This window comes from Talaromyces rugulosus, chromosome V (genome assembly GCF_013368755.1).
Source record: "Talaromyces rugulosus chromosome V, complete sequence".
In the NCBI taxonomy this organism is placed as follows: Eukaryota; Fungi; Ascomycota; class Eurotiomycetes; order Eurotiales; family Trichocomaceae; genus Talaromyces; species Talaromyces rugulosus.
The window spans coordinates 3,634,088-3,650,647 of NC_049565.1; the positions used below are offsets into that span (position 1 = coordinate 3,634,088).

The 16,560-nt window shown below is 28.1% G+C and overlaps 1 protein-coding gene across 1 annotated transcript; it reads left to right on the forward strand.

The window, feature by feature from the left end:
- Positions 1–13,723: 13,723 nt before the first annotated feature.
- On the forward strand, positions 13,724–16,000 carry TRUGW13939_09763 (uncharacterized protein; the record flags this gene model as incomplete). Its single annotated transcript, XM_035492883.1, has 1 exon — positions 13,724–16,000. One exon carries the CDS (start codon positions 13,724–13,726, stop codon positions 15,998–16,000), a length of 2,277 nt encoding a protein of 758 aa, XP_035348776.1.
- Positions 16,001–16,560: the final 560 nt, after the last annotated feature.

Below are 16,560 nucleotides of genomic sequence, written 5' to 3' on the forward strand. Positions count from 1 at the left end.
AAGAACTAATAGAAATAGATTTTAATAATATTAAAAATCTTGTATATACTATACTTTAAATATCTATTAAATTATAACTAATATAACTGTATAAAAACTGAAATTAAATATTTATTTTATTATAATTTTATTAGTGTATAATATAAATTAGTAGAATACTTAATATATAAAAAAATCTATATAGAAATAAAAGAATAGTAGAAAACCTACTTTAAAAGTATTTAATAATATAAGAAATAATATTAATAATAATACTAGATTTCTGTTACTATAGAACACTATAAAAACTTAATAATATTAAAGATAATAATTAATAAATATAAAGCTAGAATTTTAATAAATTTAGAAATAACTAGAAATTATATTAACTAGAAATTTATAAAATAATATAATCTATTATTTAAATAGATTAATAAATAAATAAAGATTATTAAAACTAATAAAAAAACTATTATTAAAAAATATAAATAAAAAATTAGTAATATTATTATTAAATTAAATAATTATTATATAGAGATTATTTTCAATATTATATTTTTTAAAATATTATAAAAAAATTATTAAAAAAATATTATAATTATATTAAATTATTTATAAAAAAAGAATATTAAATTTTAATATATTTACTAAAATATAAAGTAATAATTAAGCTAAAGCTTAAGACTTAACTTAAATAAATTAAATAGAAATAAAAATTAAAAAATAAATAAAAAGTTAAAAATAAATTTATTAATATTTTTTATTCTACTAAATATCTATAGAAATCTAGCTTAATAAATTTAGCATGAAATCTTTATATATCTAAAAAGAATAGAACAAAGAAAGTAATATATAACTATTAATAACTAAATAGTTAGATGATTAATAATATAAATAAGATATTATATCAAAAATAAAAAAAAGATTTAAATAAAAATTATAATAATATTTATATTAAATAAGATTACTATAATCTAAAAAAAAAAAAAAAGATATCTTAAAAATAGCTATCTTTATAGATAAAAAATTATATAAATAAATTTATAATAGTATATTTTAATAATATTATAGTCTTTTCTAAAGAATCTAAACTATATAATAACTATATATAAAGTATTATAGATAAATTAATAAAAATAGGAATTATACTAAAAATTAAAAAAAATAAATTTAATATAACTATTATTAAATATTTTAGAATAATTTGCTTAATAAAAGGATTATAAATTCTATTAAAAAAAGTTAATATAATTATTAATTAGTCTATACTAATAGATATTACCAGAATATAAAGATTTTTAGAAGTAAATAGATATATACAAAGATACTTAGAATAATATATTAATTTATTATAAAGCCTATAATAAAAATATTTAAAAAAAAATTATTATTTAAATAAAATAAATAATAATAAATATTTAATAAAATTAAAAAACTTATTAAAAAAATATCTATTTTTTAGCTATATAATCTAGAATTTTAGAGTATAATATAACTAAATATCTTTAAATTTACTTTAGAATTAGTATATAAATAAATTAAGAAAAATAAAGAAAAGGTTATTATTATATTCTATTTATAATAATTTATAATAGTAAAACAAAATTATAATATATATAATTAAAAATTATTAATAATTATTAAAGTATTTAAATACTAGAAATATTATCTTTAAAGAGTAAAGTATAAGATAATTATAAAAAATAACTATTATAATCTAATTTATTTTATAATAATAAAAAAGCTTTTAGAATAATAAGCTAAATAAATTAAATATTTAATATAATTTAACTTTAAGATTAAATATATTAAAAAAAATATATATATTATAGTAAATATTTTTAACTAATAATTAGATTACTTTATTAATATTAAATAACTAAAAATAAATATTTTATAAAAAGATTTAAATAGAATTAGATATAATAAAAAAATAACTCTAGTAATAATTATTATAATTAATAAAACTAAATTTAAATAGAGATTTAGAAAAGTAATAAAAAATGATAATAAAATTTAAAAGAAATTATAAGTTAGAATATTATAATTAAATAAAAAATTTATATTATAAAATAATTAAATTATAATTTTATTAAAAATAATTATTAAAATTATTAAGAAAATTATAATCTACTAAATAAAAAATATTAAAAAATTAAGAAAATACTTAAAGAAATATAATAAGTATATTATTATTCTAATATTATTAAAGAAATAATTAAATATATCTATAAATATAATAAATATAATTAAAATAAACTATTATAATATAAATTATATAGAAAAATAAATATTATAAATATATTAATATAAGTATAAAAAAAATATTATAATTAATTTTATTTAAGGACTGTCATAGTCTAAAGATCCAGTTATTAGAGTTATCTATATTAATATAATCATTATTATAGATTAACTTATAAAATATATTATTCTTAATCTAATATTAAAAGATATAATTATAAAGTAATATATAATATTAATATTTAAAATAATACTTAATTAGATTAGATATTGTTTATATTAAAATATTAATAGATTATTATAAAGATATATAGAATAATATATAAATTATTAACTACTAATTACTAATAGATTGATAGCTAGTTTAAAAAGATAATTTAGATAATATAATAATATCTAAGATATTATTTAGATTAAAACTAAATAAATTAGATAGAATTATTATTAATTATATAATTTACTTTAAATAATACAGAAAATATAATAATAAGATAAATATTTTATATTAATTTTAAATAATATTTATAAATATTATAAATAGATATCTTAAAAAAAAGATTATTAGAATAAATAGTAATTAAAAAATAATATATATAAATATTATACTAAAATATATTAAAAAATATTTAATAGATAAAACTAAAAATAAAGAAAATATTATAATAAATATCTTTAACTAATAACTAAATCACTTTATCAGTATTAAACAACCAAAAATAAATATTTTATAAAAAAATTCAAACAGAATTAGATATAATAAAAAAATAATTCTAATAATAACTATTATAATTAACAAAACTAAATTTAAATAAAGATTCAAAAAAGTAATAAGAAATAATAATAAAATTTAAAAAAAATTACAAGTTAAAATATTATAATTAAAAAATTTATACTATAAAATAATTAAATTATAATTTTATTAAAAATAATTATTAAAATTATTTAAGAAAATCATAATCTACTAAATAAAGAATATTAAAGAATTAAAAAAATATTTAAAAAAATATAGTAAGTATACTACTATCTTAATATTACTAAAGAAATAACTGAATATATCTATAAATACAATAAATATAACTAAAATAAACTATTATAATACAAATTATATAGAAAAATAAATATTATAAATATATTAATATAAATATATAATATCATAATTAATTTTATCTAAAGATTATTATAATCTAAAGATCTAGTTATAGAAGTTATCTACACTAATATAATTATTATTATAAATTATCTTATAATCTTAGATAATATTTATGAATATTATAAATAGATATTCTAAAAAAAAGATTATTAGAATAAATAATAATTAAAAAACAATATATATAAATATTATATTAAAATATATTATAGAATATTTAATAAATAAAACTAAAAATAAAAATATATTATAATAAAAAATATAAAAATATATCTATTTTTAAAAAAAAAAAAAAAAATTTACTATAACAAATAATAAAGAATAAAAAATTTAATATTCTAAATAAAAATTTTATTATAAACTTGATATTATTAAATAACGTATTTCACGACCCCCGCGGGCCACCCGAGCCAGCCGGGCCACCAGACCCACTAAAATCATATATATCGACAAAAATGTAACAAATTAACAGAATTACTATATAATTTCTATGTAGAATTGTTCGGGCAATACGTGCGAATATGTCCGATTTGTTTACAATTTGAATATGTCCGCGGCGCGCGCCTGCGTGCCCCTAAAGTCACTTCTGGATTAGGAAGTTGTAGAGCTTCTTGGGCTGTTAATGCTGCTGTAGTGATTTCACGATCTTCGGAGACTGTTAAAATCTTAGATTGGTTAATTGGATGACTCTGGATTGTACGTTTTTGCTTCTGGTGATTGTTTGCTGCTCGTAAATTGTGATTTTTTTGTGTAAGAATAGTGGCAGAATTTATTGTTAAAGAGTATCTTTTTATTAACTAGTCTAACGCGTGCCTAGTGGGTGAATTTAAGTTTGTAAGCTGGTGTCTTATAAGTCGATCTATTGTTGTTGTCTAATGTATCAAATTTTTGATGTTATTTGGTGTTTTTAGGGACTAATTTGCACTAGAATAGGCTATACTAAGGGGGGTAGGTGTTTTTAATTGGATGTTAAGCTTTGATAATATATGTTCTGGGTTAAATGGAGAAATCTTAGTTTCTATAAAACTGCTCTTGATATTTTGTATGGAATAGGCTTTATCTTGAATTTTTGAGTATATCGTCAAAAAATTGTTTTTATTGATATGGTTGATGTTGTAGTGCATCTGGTTCTTAACTATATGTCTATATAAGTATTTAAGAACTGTAAAAACATTTATATTAAGTGGCTGAAGCAGATACAACGAGTGTGGCAGTATATATATAGAAATAATATTATTCTAGGTATAGTATTAATTAAATAAAGATATAAGATAGCTGCTATAGCTATTAAGAATCAGTATATAATATCTTTTAGTTGTTAATGGTCTTGTATAAGGATTAAATATTTTTTGAAGCTATTTAATTTCTAATTTGTCAGATATCTAACTGTTTAGTGATTTAGTAATTGACTAATTAGGGGATAAGTAGGGTAGATTATATTAATTAAGTAGCTTATTGACTGATTTTAATATAATAAGTGAGGGTAAAGTGATTCCACACATGTTTATATATTCTATAGCTGTGATTTATTCCTGGTTTCTAGGCTGAAGTAGATGAGGTTTCTCTCTATGATTAGAGCTGTATACAACTTTTATTATAGAAATGATTTCTATAATAAATCTGGTCTTGTTAAAATTCCAAATGTTATCTTTGACAATCCTGTACTCTATAAAAGCGTTTTTAATCTTACAAAAAAGTTATTTATAATTATTGGATTTTTGTATAAAGCATGCTTATAATTATATTTTTAAATATAATAAGTCTTTAGGTTTTACTGGCGCTTTAAATAAGTGCCCATCTAGTTCTTATTAATGGTAGGTGGTGAGTCAATGGAATCACGTTTTGCAAGTAAGTAATTGGCTATAAGCTCTACTATTGAAGATCTAATAGAGCAGCTATACTTATTTATAGAAATAATCTAATTACAAAGCATGGATTCCTTGGTTTCTGATAATTTGGTGTTGTGTGCATATTTATATAAGCGTTATAATCGATTCTTATAATAAGCTTGAAGTGTTGATCTTAGGATGTTGAAAAGGCATGCCGTTTTGCGCATACTGGTGATTTAGCCTTTTTTTAACGTATTTACAGCAAGCTGAAGTCTTCCTTTATTGTTTAAAGGGGTTTTCGCAGCTTTTTGAGGCATATTGCTGTGTTGGTGCGATTTTCAAATTTGTGTAGGGTAGAAAGTGGGAGAAAATTGAGAGGGTGGCCCGGCTGGCTCGGGTGGCCCGCGGGGGTCGTGAAATACGTTATAGACTATTTATAATTAAAAAAAAATTTATAAATAATAATTATAAACTCTAGCTACTAAGTAGAATAAAAATATATCTAATATTCTATATTTTATTACTAGAACTAATAATAAATTAATATAAAAATTATAATAAAATAAAAGAAGAAAAATATAAAATTAATTAAATATAATAAAAAATAGAAAGAAAAAAAAAATTATATTTTATTAAGTAGAAAAGATATTCTAAAGAATATAATTTATAAAAATTAGTTAGATATCTAAATTACTTAAATAAAATTTAGAAATATTATTAATAAATTAATTAAAAAAGACTAAATCAAAATAATCTATATTATTAGAATTAAAAGAAAATTTTTTAAATATAATTATAATAATTTTATAATCTTTCTATTACTTAGCTTTATTTTTTTATTTTTTTTTATATTTCTTTTTTTTCTCCTCTTCTAATTGCTCTAATTTTTCTATATTTTTTATATTAGTTTAAATAAACTCTCCAATATACTTTTAAAAAAGTTTTTTTTATTTATATAGATAAGTATATTTAGCAAAAAAGGCTTTAAGTTTGATATTTAATTAATTATTATTAGCCTTAATTTTTTTTTAAGTTTTGATAAGCTTTTTCTATATTAGATTAGATAAAACTATATATATCATAATACTTATAATAATTAAAATTAATATACTTATTATAATAACTTAAAATTTTAGATTTTATATATACTTTCTTTTAAATAGTATAATAATAATAAATAATTAATAAGATAATACTAGACTATTTAATATATAGTTAAAGGTTTTTTGAATTTATATTTTGTTTTGATAATATAATTAGAATATTATTATTAAGAATATTAATAAAATTAAAACTTGTTTATTTATATGATAGGGATATACAACTATTTATGTAATTATCAGGATGCCAGCCTTTAGAGAAAGAGATTATTAAAAAATTTGATTAACTATAGCTAATCAATAAGTCTATAGACAAAAGAATAGTTTTAACCCGCCGGGAAAATCAAAAATCAACCTTTTGAAATTCAATGCCTTTTGACGGTGTCCAGGGCCTCGCTATGGCCCAAGGACCCCTCAATATCGACAACGCCCCTCTAGACCCAGGGGGGCAGGCGCTAGGCCTGGTGAACCCCGAGGGTGCCTATATAGACACCCTAGTAGGGACAGTACTACCAGCGCCCCCTAAGACCAGTATAATAGTCCCCCAGAGCAAGGGCTTCACGCCTAACCTAGAAATCAAACTTAGAGAACTATTCCTCTCTCTACACCCTCAGGAAGCCTCTAAAGCTCTAAGAAAAAGATAATAAGATTATAGTCCTAATAGAGCTAATAAAGCCCTTATAAAGGCTTTACTCAGCCTAGCCTATAAAGACATAAAATAAGTTTTATTAAACCACTTTATAAATAATAATAGTGCACTATATACAGAGATAGTTGTTATAAAAGTCTATATAATCTCTCTAGTAAAGACTATAAAGTAGCACTTTATAAACTAATTAAATATTCTAAAATATTATTTCTTAATTTTAAAAGCTTAATAAGCTTTTTTAAATATCCTGAACCATCTTCTAAAGTCTTTATTATTAAAAGGCGACTGTTAGGGCCTATAACAGCCTCTGCCATTCTAGAGAATAATATTTATAAAGATTATCTATAGCCTTTAAACTAATCTAAATAAGGCTGTTAAGCTTATAGAGCTATATAAAATCTTATCTCTAATATTAAAACTATTTTTTAGAATAAAGCCTATAATAGGCTTTTAATAGACTAATATAGTGATTAATAATACCTAGAAATAGTAAATTATTATAAAAAAATAGGCTTATTCTCTAAACCAGCCTTTAAAAGTCTAAATAGATCTAGAAAGCCTAAAGTCTATTTATAGAAGCAATAAGGGAGACTATAGACTTATATTTAGATATAAAAATAGCTATACCGCTCCTAGAAAGTCTAAAACTAATATTATTTTATAGCTTAACTATTATCTAGTCTAGATAAACTTTCTAAATTTTATTAGGATAATAAATGCTAATTATACTAAATTAGAAGCTATCTTAGTCTTATTAAACTAAGGAAGTACTATAGACTTATTATTACTAGTTTATAAAGACTTATTAGTAGCTATTTACTATTAGGCTAATCTTATAATTATCTTAGTAAAAATAGACTAACAATAGTACAAGATTAAGATATATATAATGCCAGTAGCCTATTATAGTATCTTAAGACTAGATCTAGTTAAAAAAAAAATTAAATTAGAAAATATATATACTCTAATAAGAAACTTTATCTAGATTAAGCTAATAGTATTTATTTAGACTAATAAACAGCGTTTCTCTACTATTATTATAATAGTAGAAGGCTTAGATAATATCTGTAGGCTACTAGCCTAAGATATATACTTTAGAGATAATAGATATCCTACTAGCCCCTATTATAAAATAGATAAAGATACTATTTATACCTGATACTGTGGCATTAGCCACTAAATTTATAAAGGCTGCAGTATCTAATCACTACTCTGCACTATATATACTAACGTCTATAAAGTCTAAAAGCACACTTATAATATACTAGACTATAAGGTCTAAATAGGCCATCTATATCTACATATATCTACTAAATGTGACAACTATAAAAAAAAGCACCAGATTAATTCTCTAGAATGCCCTAAACTTTAGGAGGCCTGTTAACGACTTTATAAGCACTTTCTTGATATAGAGGTTGTTATGCCCCCTTCCCTCCTTAAATAGACTGAATAGAAAGGTATTACTAAGAAGACTTCTCCTTTAATTATTATTTAGGACGCCCCCTAAGCCCTAAAGCTTAATAACACTATAGAAAATACCTTAAGAATATTATCTTTACTATATTTATCTCTATATTTAATACTAATATCTAGAACTGTAGCCCCTATTAATATTAATTATTTAATATAATTACAGCTATATTTATTCCACAATCTTAAAAATTTTAAAAATAGAGATAAAACAGTAAATAGATATTATATATCTATAAAAATCTTATATTATCTATAACTTCTTTTATCTAGGCTATCTGCTATACTAGTCAAAGAAGAAGAAGTAAGATTAATAGATGCTTATAGCTATCTATAAAGATCTTATAAAGATAATTAAGATTAAGAACTACACTGATTTAGTAGACTACTTCTATTTATAGGCCTTAGATATATAGAAAACATTAATAATTAACAAACATACTCTTTAATACACTAGAATAATCAACTACTATAATATATAAATTAAAACTAGTTACTAATAGTAAAAAGCCTTCTTTAGATAATACTAAACTATTAAGAATATAGACTAGGACCTACTTATAGTAGGTAGATATCTATTAATAAATAATTTCAATATCTATAGCCCTTTATAAAACTCACTAGCTAAGGACTAGGTTAATACTAAGTTTTTAGAATAATTTATAGAACGGCATTTATTATATATTAATAACTTATTAGAAGAGGCTATATACTATAAAAAGACTAAAAAGATATTAATTATTAATTTAGTATTATTTTTATCAGTCTTAAGGCCTCTGTAAGCCTAAGAGATAAATAAAGATAAGCCTATAATATCTAATCATAAGCTTATTATCTTAGCCTAAAAAGCCCTAGAAGAACTTCCCCTAGAAAAAATCTTTAAAAAGATTACTAGGTAATAAATAGAAGCTCTATAAATAAATAAAAAAGCCTTAAAACTAGCTACAGCAGCTTAGACCTCAGAGATTATAAGCCACCTTTTTTTTAATAATTAATATACTAAAAAAAACCTTGCTAAAAAGGCTAATTAAATACAAGATATTTTAATTAATATACTTAATAGACATACTAAAACAATACAGCTTTATATATATTTTAAGTAGTAATAAAAGCCAGAGCTATAGTAAGCCCAGAGCTTATAGACTGTAGCCTATAAATAGTAACAGGCCTATATCTATATCAATACTAAATTCAAAGCTATAAAAACCGCTTATTACCATAAAATAAAAGTGGCTAAAAAAACCTATTAAAAAACCTTTCTTATTAAAAAAGGCACTAGAAGAAAAAAAAAGTGAAAAAAGGATTCTAATCCTACTAGAAACCCTTTTCTTAAAAATTTTAGAGATAGCTTAAAAAAGTCTTTTCTAGAAGATTTTAATAAGTATTAAATAGCTTTATAATATATTAAGCTATAGATTAATCCTACTATTCCAATACTCTAAGACCTAGATCTAGAGACTTTTTCTATTATTATTATAGCTAATAAAGAAGCTTTAATTAGAGAAATAATATTTTTTAATACTCTCTATAGCTGCTCTTCTAGAGAGCTACTAAATAAACAGGCCTATATATTTATAATGCTAGAGTAGGTATATTAGATTCTATTTAGCTAAAGCATTAAGAAAGCTTTAAAGTCTAATAGACTTAATTTTAAAGTATATTAGCTACTCTAAACATTAGACTTACCTTAAATTATAAAGATAGTAAAGTAATACTTTCAGTTTAGAATATATCTAGAGATTTAGAAGACTATTAAAGATATCCTACTTTAGAAGCTAGAGAAGCCTAATTATACCTAGATAAAAACTTAAAAGATAATAAACTTATTTAGCTACCTAAATAAAATTATTAAAAAGCTGACTGTAGGCCTTATAACAGATTAATATAAAATCTAAAAAGCTTTATACTCTAAATAAATAAGATATAGACAGGGCCATAGAGTTATTAATATAATAGCCTATCTTATATAAATAATATATAAAAAATAGACTTAAAAGCTTCTTACAAGCATTATCTTTATTAATATTATAGAGACCTTTAACTATATTAACCTCTATAAGCTTAGTAAAGCTATAGAAGCTATAGATCTAAATAATAATCTTATAAAATAGACCTTATCTTTTTTTATAAATAGAAGGATCAGTCTTATAATTAATAATTATAAAATCTCTAAACAGCTTATTAACTCAAAGCTATTTTAAGACTTATCAATCTCTCTAATTCTTTTTTTTATCTATATCTAGAGTATATTTTAGATTATAAAACAGTAGATATTAGAGATTAAAACTCTATTTTATACTAATAATATAGATTTAATAATCTAGAAAAGCTTAGTCTTTAAAATCTATAAACAACTAGAAACAGCAGTAAAAGTTATTATTAAATAAAAACTAATAAATAGTATTAAATTTAATCTTAAAAAGATAAAGACTATTTTATTCTCTAAGGCTATTAGTAGAGAATATAAAAATTAGATCTAGAAAGCTAAAATACAGATAAAAAATACTTTAATAATATTCTTCTTAACAGTTTTCTAGTAGTTAAAGATCTTATTAGATCTAAAGCTTATCTTTAAAACCTACTATAAATACTATCTATAAAAAGATTAAAATACTAAAAGACAAGTATAGATACTATATAAAATCTAAAGACTCTTTTTAGATTTAATATAATAAATCTAAAAAGCTACTATACAGTTAATAGCACTTTATAAAGCTAAGCTTTAATAGTATAGATAAAAAAACTATTTAGAAAAACTACAGGGCTTAATTAATAACCAGGTCTAGATAGTTATAAGTATACTAAAATCTACTCTATTAAAATTATTTATAAAGAAGACAGCTCTAGAACCAGTAAAGACTTTATTAGATAATAAATAATAATAGTATACTCTAAAACTTCTAGGATTTCTCTAAAGATATCTAACAGCAGAAATACTCTCTATAACGCTTAAAGAAGAAAATATCTATATATAATCTAAAGAGCAGCCACTAAAAGATCAAACTTAGATAATACTAACCTACTAAGGCCTCTAGAAACTAGGTATAGACTTAACCCATAGACTATAAGAAGCCTTAATTATTAACCTTTCTCAAGACTTTAAGTATATAATAAAGCCTAATAATAAATCTATACTACTAGATTTTAGAATAGACTCTCCTAAAACTATTATATAATTAGCCTTAGACTTTTTAAGTAAAATAAGAAACATCAATCTTTACTTAAACAGTTCTAGATTAAATAATCAATATATAAATACTATAATAGTTTATAAACTATTTATTAGCCTCTAAAGATCACATCTAGCTTCTCTAAACATAGACTTTGAAATCTTTAATATAGAACTAATAAGAATAGTTAAAGCCCTAAAGTAGATACTAATAAAAAATCTTATAAAGTTAATTAAGATATTTTTAAACACCTAAACCACTATAAATAAGCTCTAGTATACCCAGCTTAGCCTAGAACAAGCCTTAATACTATAGATATATAATCTAGCTAAAGAACTACAGACTACCAGCTATAAAGTTACTATATACTAAGTACCAAGCTATAAAAAGATCCTAAATAATAAAAAAGCTAATAAAGCTATTAAAAAAGCTGTAGAAAAGCTCTATACAGACAAGTACTCAGACATTTTACTAGTTTATACCTAACAAATATATACTAAGACTTATAATATTATTAAAGCTAATTAGCTTACTATAAAACTTATAAGATATATCTAATAGATAAACTAAACCTACTAACCTCTCTAAAGATAGAAGCTTAACCTAATAATAACAAGTATCTCTAAGTACCTAATATAATAATATTACTAATTCAAGACCAGCTATACTCTAATTAGGGCCTATCTATACCAAATCAAGACCTAAAACTTTTCTAATTATTTAGGATACTCTAAAAGGACTAAAATAGTAAAATATCTTCTTACAAACTATTAATAGTGATGCTACTAATAGGAAAAACTATATACCAGCTTAGCTAAAATAGACATAAAGGCCTCATAAAATAATAAATAGTGCCTCAAAATATACTTATTCTAAGATCTAAAGACTACTACAGTGCTACTAACATTTATAAAGACTATTAAAGAGCAAAAGAATAACTAACAAACCTAGAAGCAGGTCTATAAAACTAATAATTAGGGCATTAAAGCCCTAGATAAGGAAGAGCAAAAAAAAAAAGAATAGCAGATAAAGATAGCCTGCTATTATAAACAATACCTAAACATTAGTAGCTATAAGAAGAAGATAGTAGTTATTATCTATTATAAATCTCTAAATCATCTTATATATATAAACAGTATAGGGTGAAGAAAGTACAAGATACCTTGAAAACCTAGATCCAATAAGAGTAGAGGCACTGGCTTATGGGGGGCAACCTCTATAAGCAGGCCTAATCCACACAAATCGCTGTCTGTCATAGCCTAGGGCTCGGTATAGACGTTAAATTTGATTAAATAATAATAATAATAATAATATATTTAGTTTAATTGTGTTTTATTTTTATACTAAATTAGATCTATATTTTATCTAGTTTATTGCGGTGGCAGGCCCATGCCTGTACCGACACCGAATTCAAGGCTGCAAGAACCGCTTATTACCATGAAATAAAGGCGGCTAAAAGGACCTGCTGGGAGGCCTTCCTTGCTGAGGGAGGCCCTGGGGGGAAGGAAGAGTGGAAAAAGGGTTCTAACCCCACTGGGAACCCTTTTCCCAAAGGCCCTAGGGATGACCTGGAAAAGCCTTCTCCAGGAGATCCTAATAGGTGTTGGATAGCCCTACAGTACACTAAGCCACGGACTAATCCCACCACCCCAGCACTCCAAGGCCCGGATCTAGAGGCTCCCCCTGCCACTACCATGGCCGATAAAGAAGCTCTAATCAGGGAAACGGCATTTCCTAACGCCCCCCGTAGCTCCCCTCCTGGGGAGCTGCCAGGTGGACAGGCCCACATGCTTATAACGCCAGAGCGGGTGCATCAGGCCCTATTCAGCCAGAGCATCAAGAAAGCTCCGGGGGCCGACAGGCTCAATTTTAAAGCATGCCGGCTACTCTGGGCACTAGACTCGCCCCGAATCATAGGGATGGCTAGGCAGTGCTTTCGGCTTGGGGTGCACCCAGGGGCCTGGAAGACCGCTAAAGGCATCCTACTTCGGAAGCCAGGGAAGCCCGATTACACCCAGGTGAAGGCCTGGAGGGTGATAAGCTTGCTTAGCTGCCTGGGCAAGGTTGTTGAGAAGCTGGCTGCAGGCCTTATAGCGGACTGGTGTGAGGCCCAGGGGGCTTTACACCCTGGACAAATGGGGTGCAGGCGGGGCCGTGGGGCTATTGACGCGGTGGCCTGCCTCGTGCAAACAGTGCACGAGGGATGGACTCAAAAGCTTCTCACAGGCACTATCTTTATTGATGTTATGGGGGCCTTCGACCATGTTGACCCCTATAAGCTTAGTGAGGCTATGGAAGCTGCAGGCCTAGATAATGACCTTATAAGGTGGACCTTATCCTTCCTTACAAATAGAAGGGTCAGCCTCGTAATTGACGGTTATAAAGCCCCTGAACAGCCTATTGACTCAGGGCTGCCCCAGGGCTCACCGGTCTCCCCAATCCTCTTTCTTATCTATATCCGGGGTGTGTTTCAGGCTATGGAACAGCAGGTGCCAGGAATCAAGGCCCTGTCCTATGCCGATGACATAGGCCTGGTAGCCCAGGGAAGCTCGGTCTCTGAGATCTGCAGGCAGCTAGAAGCAGCGGCAAAAGCTGCTATTGAGTGGGGACTGGCAGATAGCGTCAAATTCGACCCTAAAAAGACAGAGGCCATCCTATTCTCTAGGGCCACCAGCAGGGAACATAAAAATCAGGTCCAGGAAGCTAGGGTGCAGGTAGGAGACGCTTTAGTGGCATTCTCCCCAACAGCCATCCGGTGGTTAGGGGTCTTACTAGATCCAAAGCTTACCCTCAAAGCCCACTATAAGTACCGCCTGCAAAAAGGTCAAAATACTGAAAGACGAGTGCGGGCACTGTGCAAGGCCCAGGGGCTCCCCCCAGGCCTGGCATGGCGAATCCAAAAGGCCACCGCGCAGTCAGTGGCGCTTTATGGGGCCGAGCTTTGGTGGCATGGGCAAAAGAACTGCCTAGAAGGACTGCAGGGCCTAATTAATAACCAGGCCCGGGCAGTCACAGGCATGCTGAAGTCCACCCCATTAGGACCGCTTATAAGGGAGGCAGCTTTGGAACCAGCAGAGGCCCTATTAGATAGTAAACAGCGGCGGTATGCCCTGAGACTCCTAGGACTTCCCCAGGGGCATCCAGCAGCAGAAATACTCCCCATAACGCTTAGGGAGGGAGACGCCCATGCACAGCCTGGAGAGCAGCCGCTAGAAGACCGAGCTTGGGCAACACCAACCCGCCGAGGCCCCTGGAAGCTGGGCATGGGCCTGGCCCGCAGGCTACGAGAGGCCTTGACCGCCGACCCCTCCCAGGGCTTTGAGCGTACAATAGAGCCTAGTAATAGGTCTATACCACTAGATTTCAGGATAGACTCCCCTGAAACCGCTATGCAATTAGCCTCAGACCCCCTAAGTGGGATAGGGAACACTGACCTTTACTCAGACGGTTCCAGGTTAGACGATCAGCGCGTAGGCGCTGCGGTAGCTTATAAGCCACTTATTGGCCCCTGGAGGTCGCGCCTAGCTCCCCTGGGCGCAGGCTTCGAAGTCTTTGATGCAGAACTAATAGGAGTAGTCGAAGCCCTAGAGTGGGCGCTGGCAGAGAATCTTAGAGGGCCAATTAGGGTGTTTCTCGATGCTCAAGCCGCTATAGGCAGGCTTCAGCATACCCAGCCAGGCCCTGGCCAAGCCCTGGCGCTGCGGGCACATGATCTAGCCAAGGAACTGCAGGCCACCGGCCGCAGGGTTACTATATGCTGGGTGCCAGGCCATAAGGGGGTCCCAGGCAACGAAGAGGCCGATAAAGCCGCCAAGAAAGCTGCGGGGAAGCCCCGAACAGGCAAATACTCGGGCATCTCACTGGCACATGCTCAACGGGCCTGTACCGAAGCTTATAGAGCTGCCAGGGCCAACTGGCTTGCTGCAAAGCTTGCAAAGCGTGCCCAGCGGGCAAGCCAGGCCTACTATCCCCCCCGGGGATGGAAGCTTGACCCAATGTTGGCGAACACCCCCAAGCACCTAGCGCGGCGATATTACCAGTTCAAGACTGGCCACGCACCAATTGGGGCCTATTTGCACCGAATTAAGGCCCGAGACTTCCCTAATTGCTTGGGGTGCTCTAGGGGGACTGAGACGGTAAGACACCTTCTTACAAACTGTCGACAGTGGTGCCACCAGCGGGAAAAACTATATGCCGGCTTGGCCGAAGCGGGGGTAAAGGCCCTGCAGGATAGCGAGCAGTGCCCCGAAGCACGCCTATTCCAGGACCCAAAGGCCACTACAGCGCTGCTGGCGTTTATAGGGGCCATTAGGGAGCGAGAGGATAACCAACAGGCCTGGGAGCAGGCCTATAAGACTGATAATTGGGGCATTGAGGCCCTGGATGAGGGAGAGCGAGAGGGGGAAGGATAGCGGGCAGGGGCGGCCCGCTATTGTAGGCAACGCCCAAACGTTAGTGGCCATAAGGAGGGGGTAGTGGTTGCCACCCACTATAAGCCCCCGAATCGTCCTGCGCATATAAGTGGCTTGGGGCGAGGAAAGTGCAAGATACCTTGAAAGCATGGATCCAATGGGGGTAGAGGCACCGGTTTATAGGGGGCAACCCCTATAAGCAGGCCTAATCCACACGAATCGCTGTCTGTCATAGCCTAGGGCTCGGTATAGACGTTAAATTTGATTAAATAAATAAATAAATAAATAAATACTAGATACACTTTTATTTTTACTAATAGTTAAAATTTATAATTATTATTAATAAGTTTTTTTTAAATTATAAAAATTTTATATTTAATAATATTAAGTTTATTACTTAGTCTCTTACTTAGAATATTAAATTTTTTTTATCTAATTATTTATTATAATAAGTAAATTTTCTCTTCTTTTTTAAGAATTAGTGCGTCTTTGCGCTTTTTATTATAATAGATTTTTATTTAGTTTTTAGCCTATTTAATGTCTTTTGATATTATCTAATA